The 18,542-nt window shown below is 37.5% G+C and overlaps 1 protein-coding gene across 1 annotated transcript; it reads left to right on the top strand.

Annotated features, from left to right (window-relative positions):
- Positions 1–274: 274 nt before the first annotated feature.
- lipib (lipase, member Ib) lies at positions 275–18,002 on the top strand. The gene is made up of 10 exons (XM_038304381.1): positions 275–426; positions 4,976–5,367; positions 8,914–9,022; positions 10,832–10,933; positions 11,388–11,477; positions 11,566–11,733; positions 14,463–14,552; positions 14,667–14,775; positions 15,750–15,923; positions 17,126–18,002. The coding sequence occupies exons 1-10, from the start codon at positions 375–377 to the stop codon at positions 17,208–17,210; spliced, it is 1,371 nt and encodes a 456-aa protein (XP_038160309.1). The 5' UTR covers positions 275–374; the 3' UTR covers positions 17,211–18,002.
- Positions 18,003–18,542: the final 540 nt, after the last annotated feature.

Raw genomic sequence — 18,542 nt, 5'->3', positions numbered from 1 at the left:
TATCTCCATTAAATTTTTCTTTTTGTAATGTGTTTAATTGTTTTAGCCTCCAGTTTTTATCTTATGTTGCTTAACTTTGATTCCTGTACAGCACTTTGGTCAACCTTGGTTGTTTTAAATATGCTTATAAATAAAGTTTGAGTTGAGAGTTGATGTATATCCATTCAGGCTTCAAGGGGTTAAAACTGGACCTTGTCCAGTGTTCTAGAAACACATCCCTTCAGTGCCTCCTCTTTTCCTTCCCTCCCCTCTCTTAACACTCCCATCTAACCTCCCTGCTCCATCCAGTCCCTCCCTCAGTCTGCATTCAGATGCTCCTCCTGTCAGATCCTCTCCTTCTCTGGACTGCTGCGTCTCTGTAAACTACAGGAACCATGTTGCTCCACGGACTTCTGGCTCTGCTGGGACTCCTTATGTTCTGCAAAGGTGAGAAACCCCAACACTGCAAACACAGTTCCTCCTCTGCACAACCCTGCAGCTTTTAGGCTGATCTTACCTCCATTCAGAGAGAAAACTAACTGTTGAACTTATAAATAGAGATAAGTAGAGCATGTCGACAAGGCTTAGTGGGAAAAACCGTTTATTTTGGGCCTCTCCATCTGTTTGGTGGGAATCAGATGATTGTGTTGGTGTCTGGAGGCTGCAGGTCAGACTCAGTCTGCTGTCTGTCTGCTGTGGATTGGACCCCTGTCCCACCTTTGACCCCAGCCTCACTGTTCAACAGGTAGCTGTAATCAGCGGCTGTTTGCATGAAGGGGCAGGTGGTGACGGGATGAGGTGTTTTTTTATAGCTGCTTGATCCTATTGAGGCCAGTGTCGCACTTCTGTGTTCTACATGTAGAGCAGGTAGAACCAAATGTCCCCATCATCTGAGGCTAAACGATCCAGCAGAGTCGTTGCGTCTCTTCTAGGTGTAATACGGTAGAATAGATCTTCACACAAACCCACAAAGATAAACCAGCTGCAACAATAATTTGAGTTGTTTGAATTTGAAGTGACTTAATGCAGAAACAAAGAGGAAGATTAAAAGTCCAACGCAGTCTCAATTAAACGTCCGATAGTTTGATCTTAATTAATTATTCTAATTTAGAACCAGGAAGCTAAAACTGAGGGTTACTAAGGATGTCAGGAGGTGTTCAGTTTGCTTGGATTTGATGAGTGACGTAGGATTAATTTAATCATGTTAAACCTAAAGGCCAACAAACTTTTGGAGCTAAGAGTTCAGATGCAAAAGTAACTAACAACAGGAACCAAAAACAAATGTTTCCCTGCATTTCAGTGACTTAATGTGATAAAAGAAGTTATAGAAGTGGAGAAAATTCCTTTCTGACTGCATTTTACACATGGTTATTGATAGGCAGCATTTTGAATCTTAGGTTGGATTAAATGTGAAAACCTTAACTTTGCAATTCAACCTTAAATGTTTCTTCTTTTATTCCAACTTGACACTTGGACTTCAAATTTAACATTTTAGGCCTCTAGTTTCCTGTTGGAAAACCAGTTAAACCCTTTCCATGTTGTTAATTTTGTTCCATTATTGTTGCGCGCAAAGACCATCTTTTGGAAATGGAAATAAAAAATGTGCAATCCAGAAATAAAAGCTTGAAAAATCAGAAATCTTTCCTTTATTAACTGTGTTTGAGCAGTTTGAGCTTAAAGGGTGGGCCTTTCATTTATTTATATGTTCTTACAGATTTTAAATTATCAAATTAGATTTGTTTTAATCTTTCTTTTACAGATTGAGTTTTATGAAATGCAGTTTGAGCTATTTTCCAATCACATTTTGTAAAACACATTCTTTACATTTCAAGCCCAATATAAACGCTTGCTCTTAAGTAAAATGAATAGAATAGAAATTGAAATCTGTGTTTGTTCCTCCCCCTAGAGGAAAGCCCGCCCCCAGAACTGATGAGAATGGGATCTCTGAAAAACTATTTGAAAGGAATGCAATTCTTAAAACTCGGACTTAGGAAGAGAAATTTGAAAAATTTAATTCTAACAAAAAAAAAAGTGAACAATGAAAAAAAAATGTAAATGCAAATGACAGAAAAATATAAACAAAATATATAATCTAAGAACTTAGTCTCAAAACTTTTTTGTGACATTTTCTAAAGTTTCATTTCTGGATTATATTCTTTTTTTATTTTTTTATTTCCATTTACCAAACGTGTTCATTAGTTGCAAAAATAACAGTACAAAGTTCACGCCATACTTTTCTCTCTTTTTAATTTATTCAAACAGTATCGAGTATGTGTCACAAATTTTAAAATTACAAAGTTTTAAAAGCGTAAAGCAATGTTTATTCTCCAGATTTGACTAATTCATGGGTAGATTGATGAGTGGACTGACGGTTGGGACAGAAGGGAATCAAGGACACGTCTGACGTCCTACTTTTAGCTCCACTGCATTTCCCCTCTTAGGATTCATTCATTATGCACAAAATGTTAGAAATAAATAGATTTCAAACTGAAAAAAATATTTTTTTCCTCTTCCAAACAGCAAAAGTTGACAATAGAAATGTATTTCTATAAATCAAAAACACCAAACAGATGAGGGTTTAGAGAGAATTAGGAAGAATTGCAGAATAAATTGTTTTATCGCTGCACTATGGCTGTCTATGTTTAACAGCAATGTTGGATATGAGTTTGGATTCCATTGGGATACCTTCAAACCTCCAGCTTCATTAGCTTTTTAATGTTTGTATATTGTTGTTTGTTTGAGTTTGGGACCTCTATATGGAAACAGATGGTACCATCAGCCTTTAAACACACTTTTCCTTGTCCGCCAGTGGAAGATGTTGAGGCCTGGCTGACATAGTGAAGCAGGAAGCATAGCAGGAATAACAGACAGGAGATAATCAGACACAGACCTGACTAACTCAGATTAGGACAAATATGCCAGAAACATTCAGGGATTAAATTCTTTCAGGAAAAGGAAAGCAAAATTAATTAATTTAGTATTTCTTTTAAAATGAATCTAAATTTGTTTCTTCATTTGCATCCTATATTTTACCTTGGTGGCCAGAACAATCTCTTTCCCATCTTTAAGCTAAACTTTTAGTTTTCTTCTGCTTTTTATGGAGCAACTTAAAATCAAAGCGATGGCTTCATGAAATGTGAATTCTTCAGGATAGCACTGAACAACTCACTAATGATAAAACTAAACTAGTGATCCATCAATTAAGGCCTAAAGGAATAAAGCTGAGGTCCTAAAGGAAACAAAACTATCAACTAAAATCATAATTTTATTTTGGTTTTTACCCAAATCAGAAACAGACAGAAAATTTCAAAGAATTGTTATTTTTATCCTGATTTTTTGTTGTTCTTTTATCTTTTTTTATTCAAAACTCAGTTTCCTGTTGATCTTCTGTAAAACCTGAAACATTATAATGAACACATATACTATAATGAACAAATGCTCACTGGATTTTATATGTCCTTTATTCTCTATATATTTAAGTAATTACATTTTTTGTCTTTGTAATAATGGCCACACATTGGAGCTCTCTGGTGTTGCATGAAGACAGCCTCTGTTTATCGGATCAGTAATCCTGAGATCATCAGGGACTCCCTGGCTTCCCTGCTCACTAAATGGATAATGCCAGGACTCAATTAAATCCAATTAAGCCAGATGTAATTCCTCATCCAAAAGAAGGCTTTAATATTTGTCAGATTCCATTGCAATTTTTTATAAATCGTCACTAAAAGTGAAGGCTACTGACTGGTAGAGTAGGATGAATTTGTTTTCAACAATAATGAAACACATTTCAATCCATAAGAGGCCACCATGCCTCAAGCTCTGATTTTTTTCACTTCGTTACCAGAAGCAGAAAATAGACTAGTAGTCAAACATTCAGACTTATAATAGCTATTAGATGTGATCCAGAAACTAACTGGTTGTGGAGCTTAATTTCTAAACTGTTCTTGGTAAATCATTCTGTTCATTTATATATTTTTTGTGCCCCAGCGTCTCTTGTGTTCCTTTTTCATTTATTATGAAAATACTAATCAAGTCTTTAAAAACTTTGTCCATGTTTAATGAACATCTAAGTCTCTTTTCGTGTATGTTTTATGCTTTTAATACAGTCTTAGAGCGCCCCCTTGTGGTCTAAAAGGTTTTAGCTGAAAGATTAAAAAGGCAGGTTTCAGCTCCACCTTTCGTGGATAGTTTAAGGATTTGGCATGCTGTGGTGAGCTAATCTCCATCTGTGCAGGGCTGGAAAAGCTGCAGATCACAGTAAGTGATGTTTGGCATTTATTTCTGTAAATGTTGTTTTTCTGACAAGGGTGAAATAAGATTATAAAGATGAAATACAAGACCAAAAGAAAAATAATTTGAATATTGAACATGATGTAATGTGTTAGTGTGACACCTACCGTACTTTTACTCTAAATAATATGATCCCATCTGGAGTCAATTCAATTCAGTTTATTTCTATAGCGCCAATTCACAACACATGTCATCTCAAGGCACTTTACAATCCAACCAGATCATCCAGTCAAATTGATTAAAGGTTTTCTATCTAAGGAAAACCAGTTGATTGCATCGACTCATTTACTTGAAGGAAATCCCTCACACTAAGCATGTTTTTAGCGACAGTGGAGAGAAAAAAACTCAGTTTTAACAGGAAGTAACTTCCAGCAGAACCAGGCTCAGTGTGAGCGGCCATCTGCTGAGGCCGACTGGGGTTCAAGGAGACAGAAGCAAAAAAGGCAACTGTCAACCAGCTCCACAGGCGGCCCTATCCAGTAAACACACAGCCAGGCATACTATCTCTGAGCCAGCTCCTTTGTCAGATGATGAAGAGAGCACACCCAGTTAGTCACAGTCAGAGAAACAAGACTAAACTGAAAAACAGGCCAATCTCCAACATCTATAAACAAAGTTGTTGATGGCAGCAGCACAGCTGATATTTCTCTCCAGGATGGTGCCACAGCCAAACAGGAGTCAAGTGTCTTCTATGATGTGTGTCCAGGTCAGACAGAGAGCGGGACAGAGGAGGCCTGCGACAACTTCACCGACCTGGACCTTTCCCACTGCTTCATGGGAACCAGTCTTTACGTCCGCCTGCTGCTCTACACCCGCTCTAACCTGGACTGTGGCAGAGAGCTCAACCACCACCACCTGTCCTCCCAGCCGCTGCTGGACCTCCGCCGTCCCACCGCCTTCGTCATCCATGGCTACAGGCCCACCGGAGCGCCCCCTATCTGGATCAACCACATAGTGCACCTGCTGGCCGAGCAGGAGGACATGAACATCATCGTGGTGGACTGGAACAGAGGAGCAGCCAACCTCAACTACTTCACTGCTGTGACTTACACCAGAGAGGCCGCTCTGAACCTGACGGGCTTCATCAAGACTATGCAGGTGAGCAGAGGTGGGTAGAATACCCAAAAACCAAAAACTAAACTCCAGTAAGACCAGCACTACTACATTTTGTTACTCAAGTTATAGTCAAGTCAAGTCAGATTTTATTGTCACTTTCTTCATATGTACAAGACATACAAGGGAAATGAAATTACGTTTTCTCTCTAGAAATATACAAGAAATATACAAGACTGACATTTACAGACTGACATAAAGTGCAGGACATGACAGGTAACAGTGATAGACTGGTAACCACCAACAAGTGGTCAATAATAAATACAGTACAAATAACATATGACATTTAATGTTAACATTCAATATTTAACATTGAACATGTAAAAGAAGATAAGATAAATATAAAGTATAGACATTATAATAAAAGCAATAAAAACAGCAGCAATAGTATATTCAGGTAAAAAAAAATATTTCGGTAAAAAAGCTACTTGAGCACTGAGTAACTGTTGGATAACAACATCAGATTTAATGTTAATAAATGATCAATCAATCAATCAGTCAATCAATCAACTTTATTGTCAACTACAATTTACATTGCAATCAAGATTTCAGCTTCAGGAAAAAGCTTTCATGAAAAAATATCCATACATTGGGGTGGGGTGGGGGGGCTGAGAGGGGGAATGGTTTCACTGAGGCCATGTGTGCCGCAGAAAGCTGCCTTTGGCGCATTCTTATGGGTACCTATAGTGCTTCCTTTATCTCTGTGGAAAGATAGGAGCCACATTGGGAAAGAAAGGAGAACAAAAGCATATTTTATACTTTATCCTTGACACGATACAGTTTGAGATATTAAAAAAAACCTCAGCACAAGAAAAGCACATGTAACACGAGACATTTCAGCAGAGGGTCACATCGCAGGCGGTCACATGAAGTCAATCTGACATTTGAGACATTAGTTGTGTGTGTATGATGAGTGCTTTCAACATGTCCATGAACGCTGTCCACAGGCCATTGTCCTTGATGAGATGGAAGTTTATCAACAGTTCTGGGCGCATCTAAAGATGTTTGAGGGTAGGGAAGGGGGCGAGCAGTTCTTCTGTGCCCTTTCACCATAACATCCAGGGGAGACTTTTATAAGAGGGGAGGCCGAATCCAGAATAACACTTATTGTTTTGAGGGCATGTTGCACAGGAGTTTTCCATCAGCCTTGAGTCTTTTCTTGTTGGTCTACGTGGCGAGTGTAATATTCCAAATTTGTTGGGCTTTTCCGCCTTGAAGCGAGCGTGCACATCCAAGATATTATCCCATATCATCTTTGAGTTCAACCACTGCAGCCAGCCTGCGTTCAATCGCACCCAGCATACAGCTCTCCTCCCGATCTTGTTCGTTCACAGCCTTTGTGAGGGCGTCAACCGCTGGCGGCAGCCTGATCAATGCCCAAATTGCTGCCGACATCCTCTGTAATGTAGATTCATCAGGTATCCTCCAAATCCAAACAGGAGAAATCAGAGTATCATAAAACCAAAAATCCATACATCTTCGGTATCCTCCACTGACAGCATTGTAAAGCACACCATCCTCCAAGCCTTCCAGGAGTCCATGGTATTTCCCACGAAGTATGTCCCAGCTGGACGGGACGGGTCCCCTTTTCCCTGTCTTTCAGTTGAATAAATTTGATCAATTGCATTGAGAGACCAGCTGACCAGATCCATTGTTTCAGTTCAGGGGATATGAAGAGAGAGCTCAGAAAAGACAAGACACAACAAAGCAGGGACAGAGCAGGGAGGTGCAGGAGAAGCAGGAAAATGCGACCACCTCCTTCGAGAGTCAGTACAGAATTATGCTGGCAAACAGTTCTGGCATTTTAAAGACTCAAATGCCTAAATAATACTGTAAGGTTGGGTGGAGGTTTGAAGAGGACCCAAATGCAGGGACTGAACAGAGGTGGTTTCTTGCAAGTTTAATAACAAAGGTGATAACTGAAGCAGAATCCAAACTAACAAAATCCACAATGTCCAAAATATACCTAAATCTAGAAAAAACTTACATGAAGGGGGATAAAATTACAATGAACCAGCAACAGTAACTGAACAAGAGGAGAATATATGGGAGACAGAAACAAAGACCAGGCTAATCAGCAGATTGGGAGCAGGTGTGGACAGAGGAGTCTAGAGGGGAGCTAGGAGAAGGAGACTGTAAAAAGATGGCAACAGATGGCAAACAAGAAGAACTTAAATACAATCAAAATTCACTAGAATAAAACAAGATGGAAATAAAACCAATAAAAAATCAGAGATAAAACTTAAACAGAACCAAAACCACTAAAAATCCAAATAAATATCATGAATATAAAAGTATTTCCTACAGAAGAAATACTTTTACCAATTTTTGTCAGCATAAAACTTAGAAAACAATCCTTACAATGAAAACTGTATACAACAGGGGTTTTCAAAGTATGAAAGGATGAGCCCCCCTCCAGGGAGCACTACGCCCGCTGCGCCCCCCCCCCCCACCACACACACACACGAACAAATGCCACTACAAAACACCTTGTAATTGCTTTTATTTTAGAACCATCTCATCTTTTAAAATGACACTATCTGAATGAAATTTAACACATGAACATTTTAAAACATTTCCTCCCATTTTTATTATTTTATCGGGGCCATTGTATGGCAAATACGCCCTTTTTTCCTTTTTTTTAAATGACTCACTTTTCAACTGTTTTCTCAAACAAACAAACGTTACATCTGAGAATTGTAGTTTAATGTTTGGTCAAACTTTCTCTTTTTTCTACTTACGCTAGAGCTTGTCTCCCCTGCCTTTTTCTTTACTAAAAATGTGTCCATTCTTGCTCTCACATCAGTAGACAGCAAGCAGATGGCTTCTTTTCCGGTTTATTTTTTCCCTCGCACCGCGCCTCCCCTAAAGTGCTCTAGCGCCTCACACTTTGAAAACCGCCAGTATACAATATTAGTTAGGACAGAATAATGAACTTCCACTGTTACTATCTACTGTTTACCTTATTTTGGATTAGTTCTGATTATTAACAGAGGACAGAGTATATTTAACAAAAGAAGGAGTAGTGATGCTTTACAAGAGTATTACTCATGTAAAAGTTAGAAGTATGTAACAGTAAAACTACTCCTAAAAGTAAATTATTTTCACATTGTTAGTCAAGTTAACATAACTGAGTTAATGTTACTCGCTACTACTCACCCCATAGGTGAGACATTAACAAAAACAAGTATACTGTGTATACTGTATATAACCCATGCACCTTTTTCTTCTTTTGGCACCTTCTTCTTCTCCTTTCACTATTCGAGCTGATGTAACGAGTAAATTCCTTCACTGTTAGATCAATAAAGTCAATCAATTAATCAATAGATGTGCTCAAAGTGTCCTCTAAGGCTGATAAAGTTCAAATATTTCATTGGAGATGCTGGAACTGAATGTTTTCAGCTGTTAAGATGCTAACAAGGAGATCAAACTTCAATTCCATGAGTAAATAGGGAAACCCACATATGTATTAACAGCAGGAAGAAAATCTATTCTGTTAGCTCTAAGTAACATTTAAAACTAATGTTGCAGGAGGAAGGAGCCTCCCTGAGCTCCATCCATCTCATCGGAGTCAGCCTGGGAGCTCACCTGGCTGGATTCGTTGGAGCGAACCTGAAGGGGACAATTGGTCGCATCACAGGTAGAAAACAATTAAAATACTATTGATAAGGAGAGGTATTTATAATCAGAATTAAGAACAATTGTTTTAAATTTCAATTTAGAATTTGGAATTTGAAAATACATTTTCAAATGGCAGTATTCAATAAATGATTAAAAAGTACAATTACTCTATAAGAATTCTGTTTAACGTATCCAATAACAAACATATAAAACCAAACACATAAAAAACTATTTTCAAATCTGATTTCTAATCATATGAATTAAATGTAAAATATAAATGTTTATTTTCTCCTGACCCTCGATAGCGCTGTGGTTGAGGGTTACCCCTCCTAAGAAAAAAGTGCCTCCTAACAAACAGTCAAAGTTATAACTAACTCCATTAGAATCAGAATCAGAATCAGAATCGGGTTTATTGCCATTGTTAGTGAAGGAGTTCACAACTAGGAATTTTTTATGGTACAATCGTGCAACATGAAACATATATGAAATAGTAAATAAAATTATAAAAATCTCTAAAAACACTGGGGCATAAGGCATGCAAAAAAATATACTAATATATACACTTAGGATAAAAATATGGATAAAAAAAATATATATATATAAAAAGTAAAATGTACAAGGTAGTGTAGGTAGGTTATGAGTTGATTATAGCTCTGTAGAGCCTGGCTGCATGCTGGTGACAAAGACTAGCTATTTGATACATGCTGAAGGAACCACCACTCCTCAAGCATTTCATCTAAGACCACTTGATTAAATCAAATTAAAGTATTCTTAAAGTGGCCTAGTTAAAGTCTTTACTCAATTAGGAATGTCTGACATGCTAGTTTGCATCCATGCAATGTGACTAAAAAATGTTTAGCAGAGAAGAATTTAAGCTGGTAGAGACACCAACCAGGAGTCTGATGCTGAGAATGTATTCATTCAGAGAGGCTGAACATAAATATACAGTATTTGGGATCGTTATCAGTATTTAAGATTTTCATTTTGAAAGATTTTTGATATAAGAAATATTGTTCTACCCAATTAATAATTCTGCAGTATTTTGCTGCAAACTTCTGGACTTAATACTGTTGTTTTTACCTTACATTAGAACTGGGGGGGATATATTGATATCAAGGAAAGAGAAAATAAGAAAATTCATTTTATAATGACAGCTGCTTTAAAACCCCAAAATAGAGTTCTTATGAAGACAAATTTGTTCAGGTACTACTGAAAGCAAAGAATATGTTTCAAATAATAATGCATTAAAAAAATAAACTTCAAAAACTTCTCAAATATAAACGTATTTTAAAAAATATTAACCTTTATTAAGTGGGCAAACGCTCAACCAATATTTTATATTTTGCTATTTTTCAGATGTTTTTTTTTCTAAACGTAGTTTTTTTCCCCCAAATTCCTTTTGTCTGATTTATTTTTTCCTTTTTTCAGATATAAAAAAGAGAGAGAGAGACAGATTTACAATTGCATCTTATACTAATCCAGTTTTACAGATTTCACCCGCTTTCTCTTCTGGATGGAACAGCTTTGCTTTCCGTCTGTGCAGAAAACCAGTAGAAATCAGTTTGCTCTGCATGGATGTAGAGGATCAAATCTATAAAATTAAACCCTATTGTGCATGTATTTATGCATTACAATAGAAATTGGTCTTAAAATCTTTTTATAGATGATTTTTTCTTGGGTTCAAATTTTTAAAACTTCAAAATGTCCTTTCTTTGTTTTTTATAATATTGGAAAAAATGTCTCACCATAAGTTCCTATTCTAAGTAAATGTCTGATATGCAGGAGAGCTACTGTACGTTTCAGATGATCAGATGATTCTGTGTTACAGGTCTGGACCCAGCTGGGCCGATGTTCACCAGCGCCACACCAGAGGGGAGGCTGGACCCCTCTGACGCCATGTTTGTGGACGTTCTGCACACCGACATGAACTGTGAGTCCAGATTCTGACAGTTTGCTCTTCTTATTGAAGGAGAGTTTTTCTGTGCTTAGATCCTATGACAGAAAATAGAAATAAACTGGTGAAGATTCTCAGTCATGCAGATCATAGTCATTCCAAAAAAGTAAAAAAAAACTACCTTGTTTTTGTTTAGAAAACATAGAAAACATTGTTTCAATTTGCATGTTTTCAAAACAAAAACAAGGCTTTGTTGGGCTACTGTATAAATCCTCAAAGTCAATGCTATTTCTGACATTTTGAATTGAAAAATGATGGGAAGCGAAACATCTTCAAACTTGGAAACAAAGTCCACTGGATTGTTTTTAACTTTTTTGGAAAAAGAAAAATATTAAGCTGTTGTTGTTAATTTTTTAATAAAATGCATATTAAGTGGTAGGTACATCCTTAAGTGAGGCGATCATGTGAAGAGCAGTTTTTCCTTTAACAGCTTTCGGACTCCGAGGAGCTCATGGTCACATTGATTTCTACGCCAACGGTGGAACCGACCAACCAGGATGCCCCAAAACCATCTTCTCAGGTAATCACCTCTCAGCTCCAACATCCATCCTTACACAGTTACCAAGTTTTTTTTCTGCACAGCTCAGTTCCATCTCCTCCTCCTGCAGGTAAATCTTACTTTGTGTGCGACCACCAGCGCTCTGTGTTTCTGTACCTGTGCTCCCTGAACCGAACCTGCCACCTCACTGGGTACCCCTGCTCCTCATACAGCCGCTTCCTGGACGGACAGTGTCTGCAGTGTGAGGCCTTCAAACCTGCCTCCTGTCCTGTGCTCGGTACGTCCAAACCAACATAAATCCCCGACTGACTGGTGATGGCTGAGAAATGAAGTGTGATCAAATAAAAAGGAACATAAAAAATATCAGCCTAATAATGATAATTGAACTTTATTGATCTCAAATGGGAGAAATCTACATCTGCATTTAACCCATCCCTTGGGGAGCCATAGGCTGCCATTGTGCGGCACCTGTGGAGCACAGTGGAGTTAAGGGTCTTGCTCAGGGACCCATAGTGGCAGTCTGTGGGAGTGAGGCTTGAACTCAGAACCTCAGGATTCCATGCTCTATGCCCTAACCACTAGGCCGCCACTCCAAAGCTTTCCGCCAGTCTTAATATTATCATGTAATTGATAGGAAAGGCAGCTCTAATAAATTGACTTTTCATGTCTAAACATGGAGGACAAGGTTTAGCTTTTTTTTTTTTTTATAAACTAAGGAAGCATTTTTAAGTCTAGCTAGATCAAAATGTGGTCCAAGCAAAAAAAAGCCAAAAACAAGCATTTTGTTGTTTTATTTTTTGGCTGAAAATGGACACTAGTTAGATATTCTCGAACAGGCCTAAAATGATCTGTGTAGACTTCCCTCTCTGTAGTGAAACATCCTAAACATCTGAAATGGAAGCAGCTCTTGGTTCAGCTGTCAGTCTGGATCATTCTTCAGCTTTATCTTTAACCAAAAGCTTTCTCTCCTATCCTTTGAAACCGCTCCTGACTAGAGGTTATGGTTTTATTGCTAAAATTTTATAGGTTAGTGTTTTTTATTAAGTTGGGGTAATAGGGGGCCTCAGAGAAATGGGAGAAAAATGAAGAAAGAAAAATGGAAATAAGTGGTTAAAGATTTTTTTATATATATTATTAATAATGAAATATATATTAAAACATTTTTTTTAAATATAACTTGTAAGAATAAATTAACATGGAAAATCTTTGGGTGTGAAAAACAGGCTATTTATGTAAATAAAGATCATCCCAACTTGGAACTGGGTTCTGAAATGCTTTTCCCTTTTGCAATAACATACGTGTTTTTTTTCTTTTAACTTTAAAACACTCAAAACACACAATGACATTCATAAGGCCCTAACAGACAATAAGTTCCACCCTCCTGAGGGGTTTGATTTTTGTTTTCTGTTCCCATTATCAACAGTTTGTTAAATCACTTGCTATTCAATATGAATAAAAGTCAAAAGTTAATATTCTTACTATAAACAAACATGTTCATAACTGAATAGTGATAAAACTAGAAAAAGCCTTCTAAAAGTTTATTTATTTTCTGTTTTTTTTTTTTTTTGTTTTTTTTTTTTTACATATTTTGAAAGGACCCTGTCCTATATAGAGAGATTTTTATTTCAAAATTAGATAAATAAATATTTCAATAAATGCTGTTATGGATCAATTATTAATCCATATTCTATGAAATAAAGAATTGACCCAAAACTAAATACATATTTTAAGCATTTTTATCTTGCATTTATTTTTGATCTATGTCAACATTTATTTATTTACTTTATTATTATTATTTATTTACCAGATTTATTTGATTTTGAATAGCGCGGCTCTCCATACTCCATAGTTCTAGGTTACAGAGTCTATTCTCATGTGGTTTTCAGGCTTTAAAACAAAGTAAAAAATAAACAAACACAGAAGTAGAAAAATTGGATTACAGGTAAGGAACGAGATGTTATCCTAGACCAGGGGTAACCAATTAAAAATCAGCAGGGTCCGAAAAAAGAAAATCATCAACCAGTAAAGGTCCGGAGACATTTTTAATGATCTGTTACTTTAAACAGAATTTAACACTGAAATAAAATGAGTTTTTTATGCATGGATGTAGAGGATGAAATATAGAACTTTTTTCTTTTTAAAATCTAAAGTGTTTTTGAAGTAGAGAACAGCCATCTTTCAGTTTGGTATATAGACAATTTCCTGATTTATAGATTGTATAAAATACCTGAACTGATCATTTGTTATTTCTTTCTTTCTATTTTCTGTCTTAATGTTGGCAGTGGGCTTTATGCTGCCCTGCAAGGCTTTAAACCTGGTTTGAATGGGGACAAAGTCATTCTAAAGCACATATCAAGGAGCTCATTCTGAGCCTGGATCCATGTTTATTTTTGATTCTGTTCATGGTGGAGAATCCTGCTTCACAGCAGCAGGTTGAGCCAAACATCCTCTAAACGTTCAGGATCATCTTTGAGCACCATTTCACTTTTCTTTCACCAGTTCACCACAGTTCTTCCAGCAGTCCACACTTTCTCTGCTCTCTTTTTCTCATCATCTTCTCCTTCTTTCCCATCGCCCGGCTTGCCACAGGTTTGCCTGCTGTGTCTAAAAGTAGCAGCAGAGGCAAACCAGACTGACAGCAGCTCATTGGATCATTTTTATCACCTGCAGCCTGGTGCCGGACGCTCTGGAAGGCTTTACCATAATAACATGAGAAGCGGTGCAAGTGAAGTTAGACACTGTCATCTTATAGCATGCAGTAATTTATAAATATTCTAAATCAGGTTGGGTCCGGATCCGGACTGCGGTCCGCTAATCCGTGACTTCTGTCCTAGACCAAACACGACACAGAAACATTTGCAGACCATGACATACAAAGGTCCACTGGGAGGCTTTTGGGAAAAAAATCAAATAGATGCATACATTCTTGGCCAAGAATTCAATTTTTATAAGACGGTTAAATATGTCCAGATCTTCTCTAAAACTAACCCTGATTTTTACCTGCAGGCTACAACCTTAGCCAGTGGAGAGATGCTCTAGTGCAGCTTGGACAGACCAAAGTATTCTTCAGCACCACCGCCTCCCTGCCCTACCAGAGTGAGTCCTGAAAAATTTTAACTCCAACTGCAATGAAAAGAGCAAAAGCCCCACTGTGGAGCCGGCTGGTTTTCTATGGTTGACTGCTAATACTCTGTGTCCTGTGTGTGGCAGAGCTGAGCTACAGAGTGGACATGGTGACTTGGAACCAGTACCTGAGATGGGGGGTCGTCTACATCCATCTGCACAGTGGCAGGAACTTCACAGAGGCCCGGATAGACCAGTGAGTCTGATTCATTTCACTTACAATGTTAGACGTACAGGAAGCAGGTTTACAGTAGCAGCCATTCAAAATGGTTCTTCCCAGTCAAACTCCAGCCGACTGGCAGCAAACTTCCAGCCACTGGAGTGACCCCCTCCTTCTCCTGAGTGTGCATATTTTTTACTCTGACTCCACCCTTTCCCTGAATTACAGCATCTGACCAAGAGATGGGGCTTCTCTTTAGATCTTAATGTTCACAAATCATGAACAGAAAGAATATTTTAGTACAAAGGTTGATGTTTAAAAAAGGAAAGTGGGGAAAACTTTAATGGCTACTGCGATAGGTCTAAAGTTCATAGCTCTGCAGAAGTCCTGATCCAGCTTCATGTTAGTTATAGTTCTCTTCCAAGCAGACCTCCTTAAAGTGCTCCATATCTACAGTCAATCAGGATGTCTTACATTAGTTTAATGCTTTTCTTTAGACTTTGATTTTGTTTTTTGGCTTAACCTCCTATTAGTAACTCAGATGTTCACTGGAAAAAATTGAAATCCAGATAAGTAATTTTTTCTTAAAATAAGTGCATTTGTTCTTGGATTGGGGAGGTAAAACAGACATTTTGCTAATGGAACAAGACAAATTTAACTTAAAATAAGAAAATACAATTGCATTGTCTTATTTCAAGTGCATATTATCTAATTATCTTATTTTAAGAGAAAGAAATACTCATTCCATTGGCAAACTATCTCATTTACCTATTCAGATTAAGGGTAAACACTTAATTTAAGACATTTTTACTTATTTTGTTTTCAAATGTTTAAAGACATTGAGACATAAAATGACTTCAAATAAAAGGGTTGATCCACATGACAAGACTTAAACAAAGCAAGATTAGTTTTTAAGCTTTTAACAGACCCTGACTTTGTTAGTTGTGTGATCGGATTCCCAATAATGGAGGAAAAAGGTGTTTGAATCTAACTGTGACCCTGTCTGGCAGTAAGCTGCTGCGGTTCGAACAGTACACCTCCACTCGACTGCTGGCCCAGTTCGATGAGGACCTGCAGCCCATCCAGAAGATCTCCATGCGGATCAACACCGGGAACATCATCGGCCCTCGTTACAAGATCAGGCTGCTGAGGATTCGCTTCACGCCTCTGGAGCGTCCTGACAGGTCACCTGAGGCACCCTCAGTCTCTCTCTTTAGACATTTAAAGCCCCTTACCTACAAAACCTACAAGAAAAGATGAAGGGTAAAACTAGGGCTGAAACAATTAATCGAATTAATCATGATTAATTAATTATTCAAATAATCGTCAACCAATATAGTAATGGATTGTTAAATGGAGTATAGAGACTCTAAAACATGCCTTTAGCTGTCAGAGTGACCCACTTAGAGCAGTAGTTATACTGAAATTGTAAAAAAAGAAGTCCAACATTTTGCATTTACTGGAAAAATGATGTCGAAATAAGTAAAAATTTCTTAAATTAAGTGAATTTATCCTTAATTTGAGAAGGTAAATGACATAGTTTACCAATGGAATGAATATTTTTACTCTTAAAATAAGATAATTAGATAATATGCAGTTGAAATAAGACAATGCAATTGTGTTTTCTTATTTTAAGTGTAAATTCTCTTGTTCCATTGGCAAAATGTCTGTTTCACCTCCTTAATCCAAGAAAATGTAACTTAGTTTAAGAAAAAAATGACTCATCTAGATTTCTATTTTTTTCAGTGTTCAAGATTTTAAAAACTATTTTGTCCATATGCTCCTTTCCGAACTCCTCAAGTGAAAAAGTTTGAGTTTCACCTGGTTTGATTTCATAAAAAGACTTCTTTAATCTTTAGCTATCTGATTATTAATCGATTAATCTAAAAAAATAATCTACAGATTAATCGATTTGCAAAATAATCGCTAGTTGCAGCCCTTGATTCAGATATATACCATACAAGGATATCTTCGCATTTATCAGTAAATTCAGATTTTGTTGCTTTAGAACTTTTAACAGAAATAATCACCAAAAGGATTTCCTGTAAATTGCAAAAATTTTTGTTTTATCAGCTGTTCCGTGGGTGGAAGATATAAAACCATTTCAAGCAATTATATACCCAGATTCTAATTCTGTATCATAGGGTTAGTGTTTTAACTGAACTTCCCTCTGAAAGCAAGAAATACTACATTATTCAGAATACAAAGTATGGGTTGCTATGGCTACCAACCCATATTAAAATGAAAGGATGTGAGATGGCAGATAAAATTGCTTTTAATACATCTTCAAATATTTTAACAATATATCTATAAGTAAAATAGAATCTGTTCCGATCGGTGGGTTTAGAAGATGCTGTTTTAAACATTAGAACCGCTTCTCCAACAGGCCAGCGATGTGCCGCTTTGACATCATCATGGAGGAGAACCTGGAGGTGGCGTTCAGACCTCTGCCCTGTGAGTCACGCCTCTGACGGTGAGACCCGGTGGACCTCTTCTTCTCTGGACCACATCAGAGTCCCAGCTCCATTTGGGTTACAGGATCTCCAGCCGCCATCGACCTCCAGGAGAACCGGTGGACTCATCACTGACTGGTGACCTGCTGCTGCTGTGGATTCCTGGTGATCAGAACCAGGAACTAAAAGCCCATGTAGGGAACACAAAGGGAACGGATTAGTGTTTCAGCTCACACAGAGAGGATGAATTTCCTTCTTTAGAGCAACAAATATCAGAAACCTTTCATCTGCTTCATATTCCAGCCCTGTTCTCATCAAGGGTGACTCATTTGATTAAGGGGAACAACAGGAATCTATTAGAGACATGAATGTTTAAGAAAATGTTATAGTTATTATATTGATGCAAGTGATTTAACAAAAAGGCCTAATTTGTTTAAGAAGACAGTCTAGTTATCATCCTTTAAACTGGTTGTGATGGATTCCTCTGCTGACCTAAAGGTTCATCAGATTCCTTCTTTGTTCACCGGTTGCTTTTTTTCAACTCCTATGAATCATTCAGATGTAAAAAGAAGTCTAAACTCTAGGATTGAAGCTGTTTTATATAGAGAAAAGGGTAAAAACTGCTAAATACCAGCAGCTTGTCACTAAGATAAAAACACTAAGGCAAACCTTTTGAATTTTATTTAAAAAAATTTCAGTGATTAGAAGAAAAAGAAGGTTCCGGATTTGATTACCGGCCCGGGGTCCCTCTGCATGGAGTTTGCATGTTCTCCCTGAGCATGCCTGGGTTCTCCCCAGGTACTCCGGCTTCCTCTCACAGTCCAAAAACATGACTGTTAGGTTAATTGGCTTCTCTAAACTCTCCTTAGGTGTGAGTGTGTGTGTGAATGGTTGTTTGTCTCTGTGTTGCCCTGCGATGGACTGGTGACCTGTCCAGGGTGTATCCTGCCTCTCGCCTGTAGACAGCTGGAGATAGACACCGGCACCCCTCGCAACCCCGTTTGGGATAAGCGTGACAGATAATGGATGGATGGAAATCAAAATGGTACAGTTCCCAGCTTGATCCAGCCTTATTAGTGTTGGAAACTTTTAAATAAATCTGTATGATCAGATTTCTCATTATTCAACGCTCTTCAGTGCAGGTTGTAACTGCAGAATGGCAGTCAGTGATGTTTATAAAAAATAAAGTTAAAGATACTGCAGATTACTAGAAATAAAACATGGCACATGGTGCATTTCTATTCATTCTCCAATAAAATAGAATCTAAATAGAATCAAGAACTCCTAGTCTACTAAATGTCTTCACTCTTAGCCTATAATATCTGTATTTTAATGATTATATTTTAAGTC

This window comes from Cyprinodon tularosa, unplaced genomic scaffold (assembly GCF_016077235.1).
Source record: "Cyprinodon tularosa strain WSP-4 unplaced genomic scaffold, ASM1607723v1 ctg533, whole genome shotgun sequence".
Lineage (NCBI taxonomy): Eukaryota > Metazoa > Chordata > Actinopteri > Cyprinodontiformes > Cyprinodontidae > Cyprinodon > Cyprinodon tularosa.
This window is presented reverse-complemented; position numbering and strand designations above follow the sequence as displayed.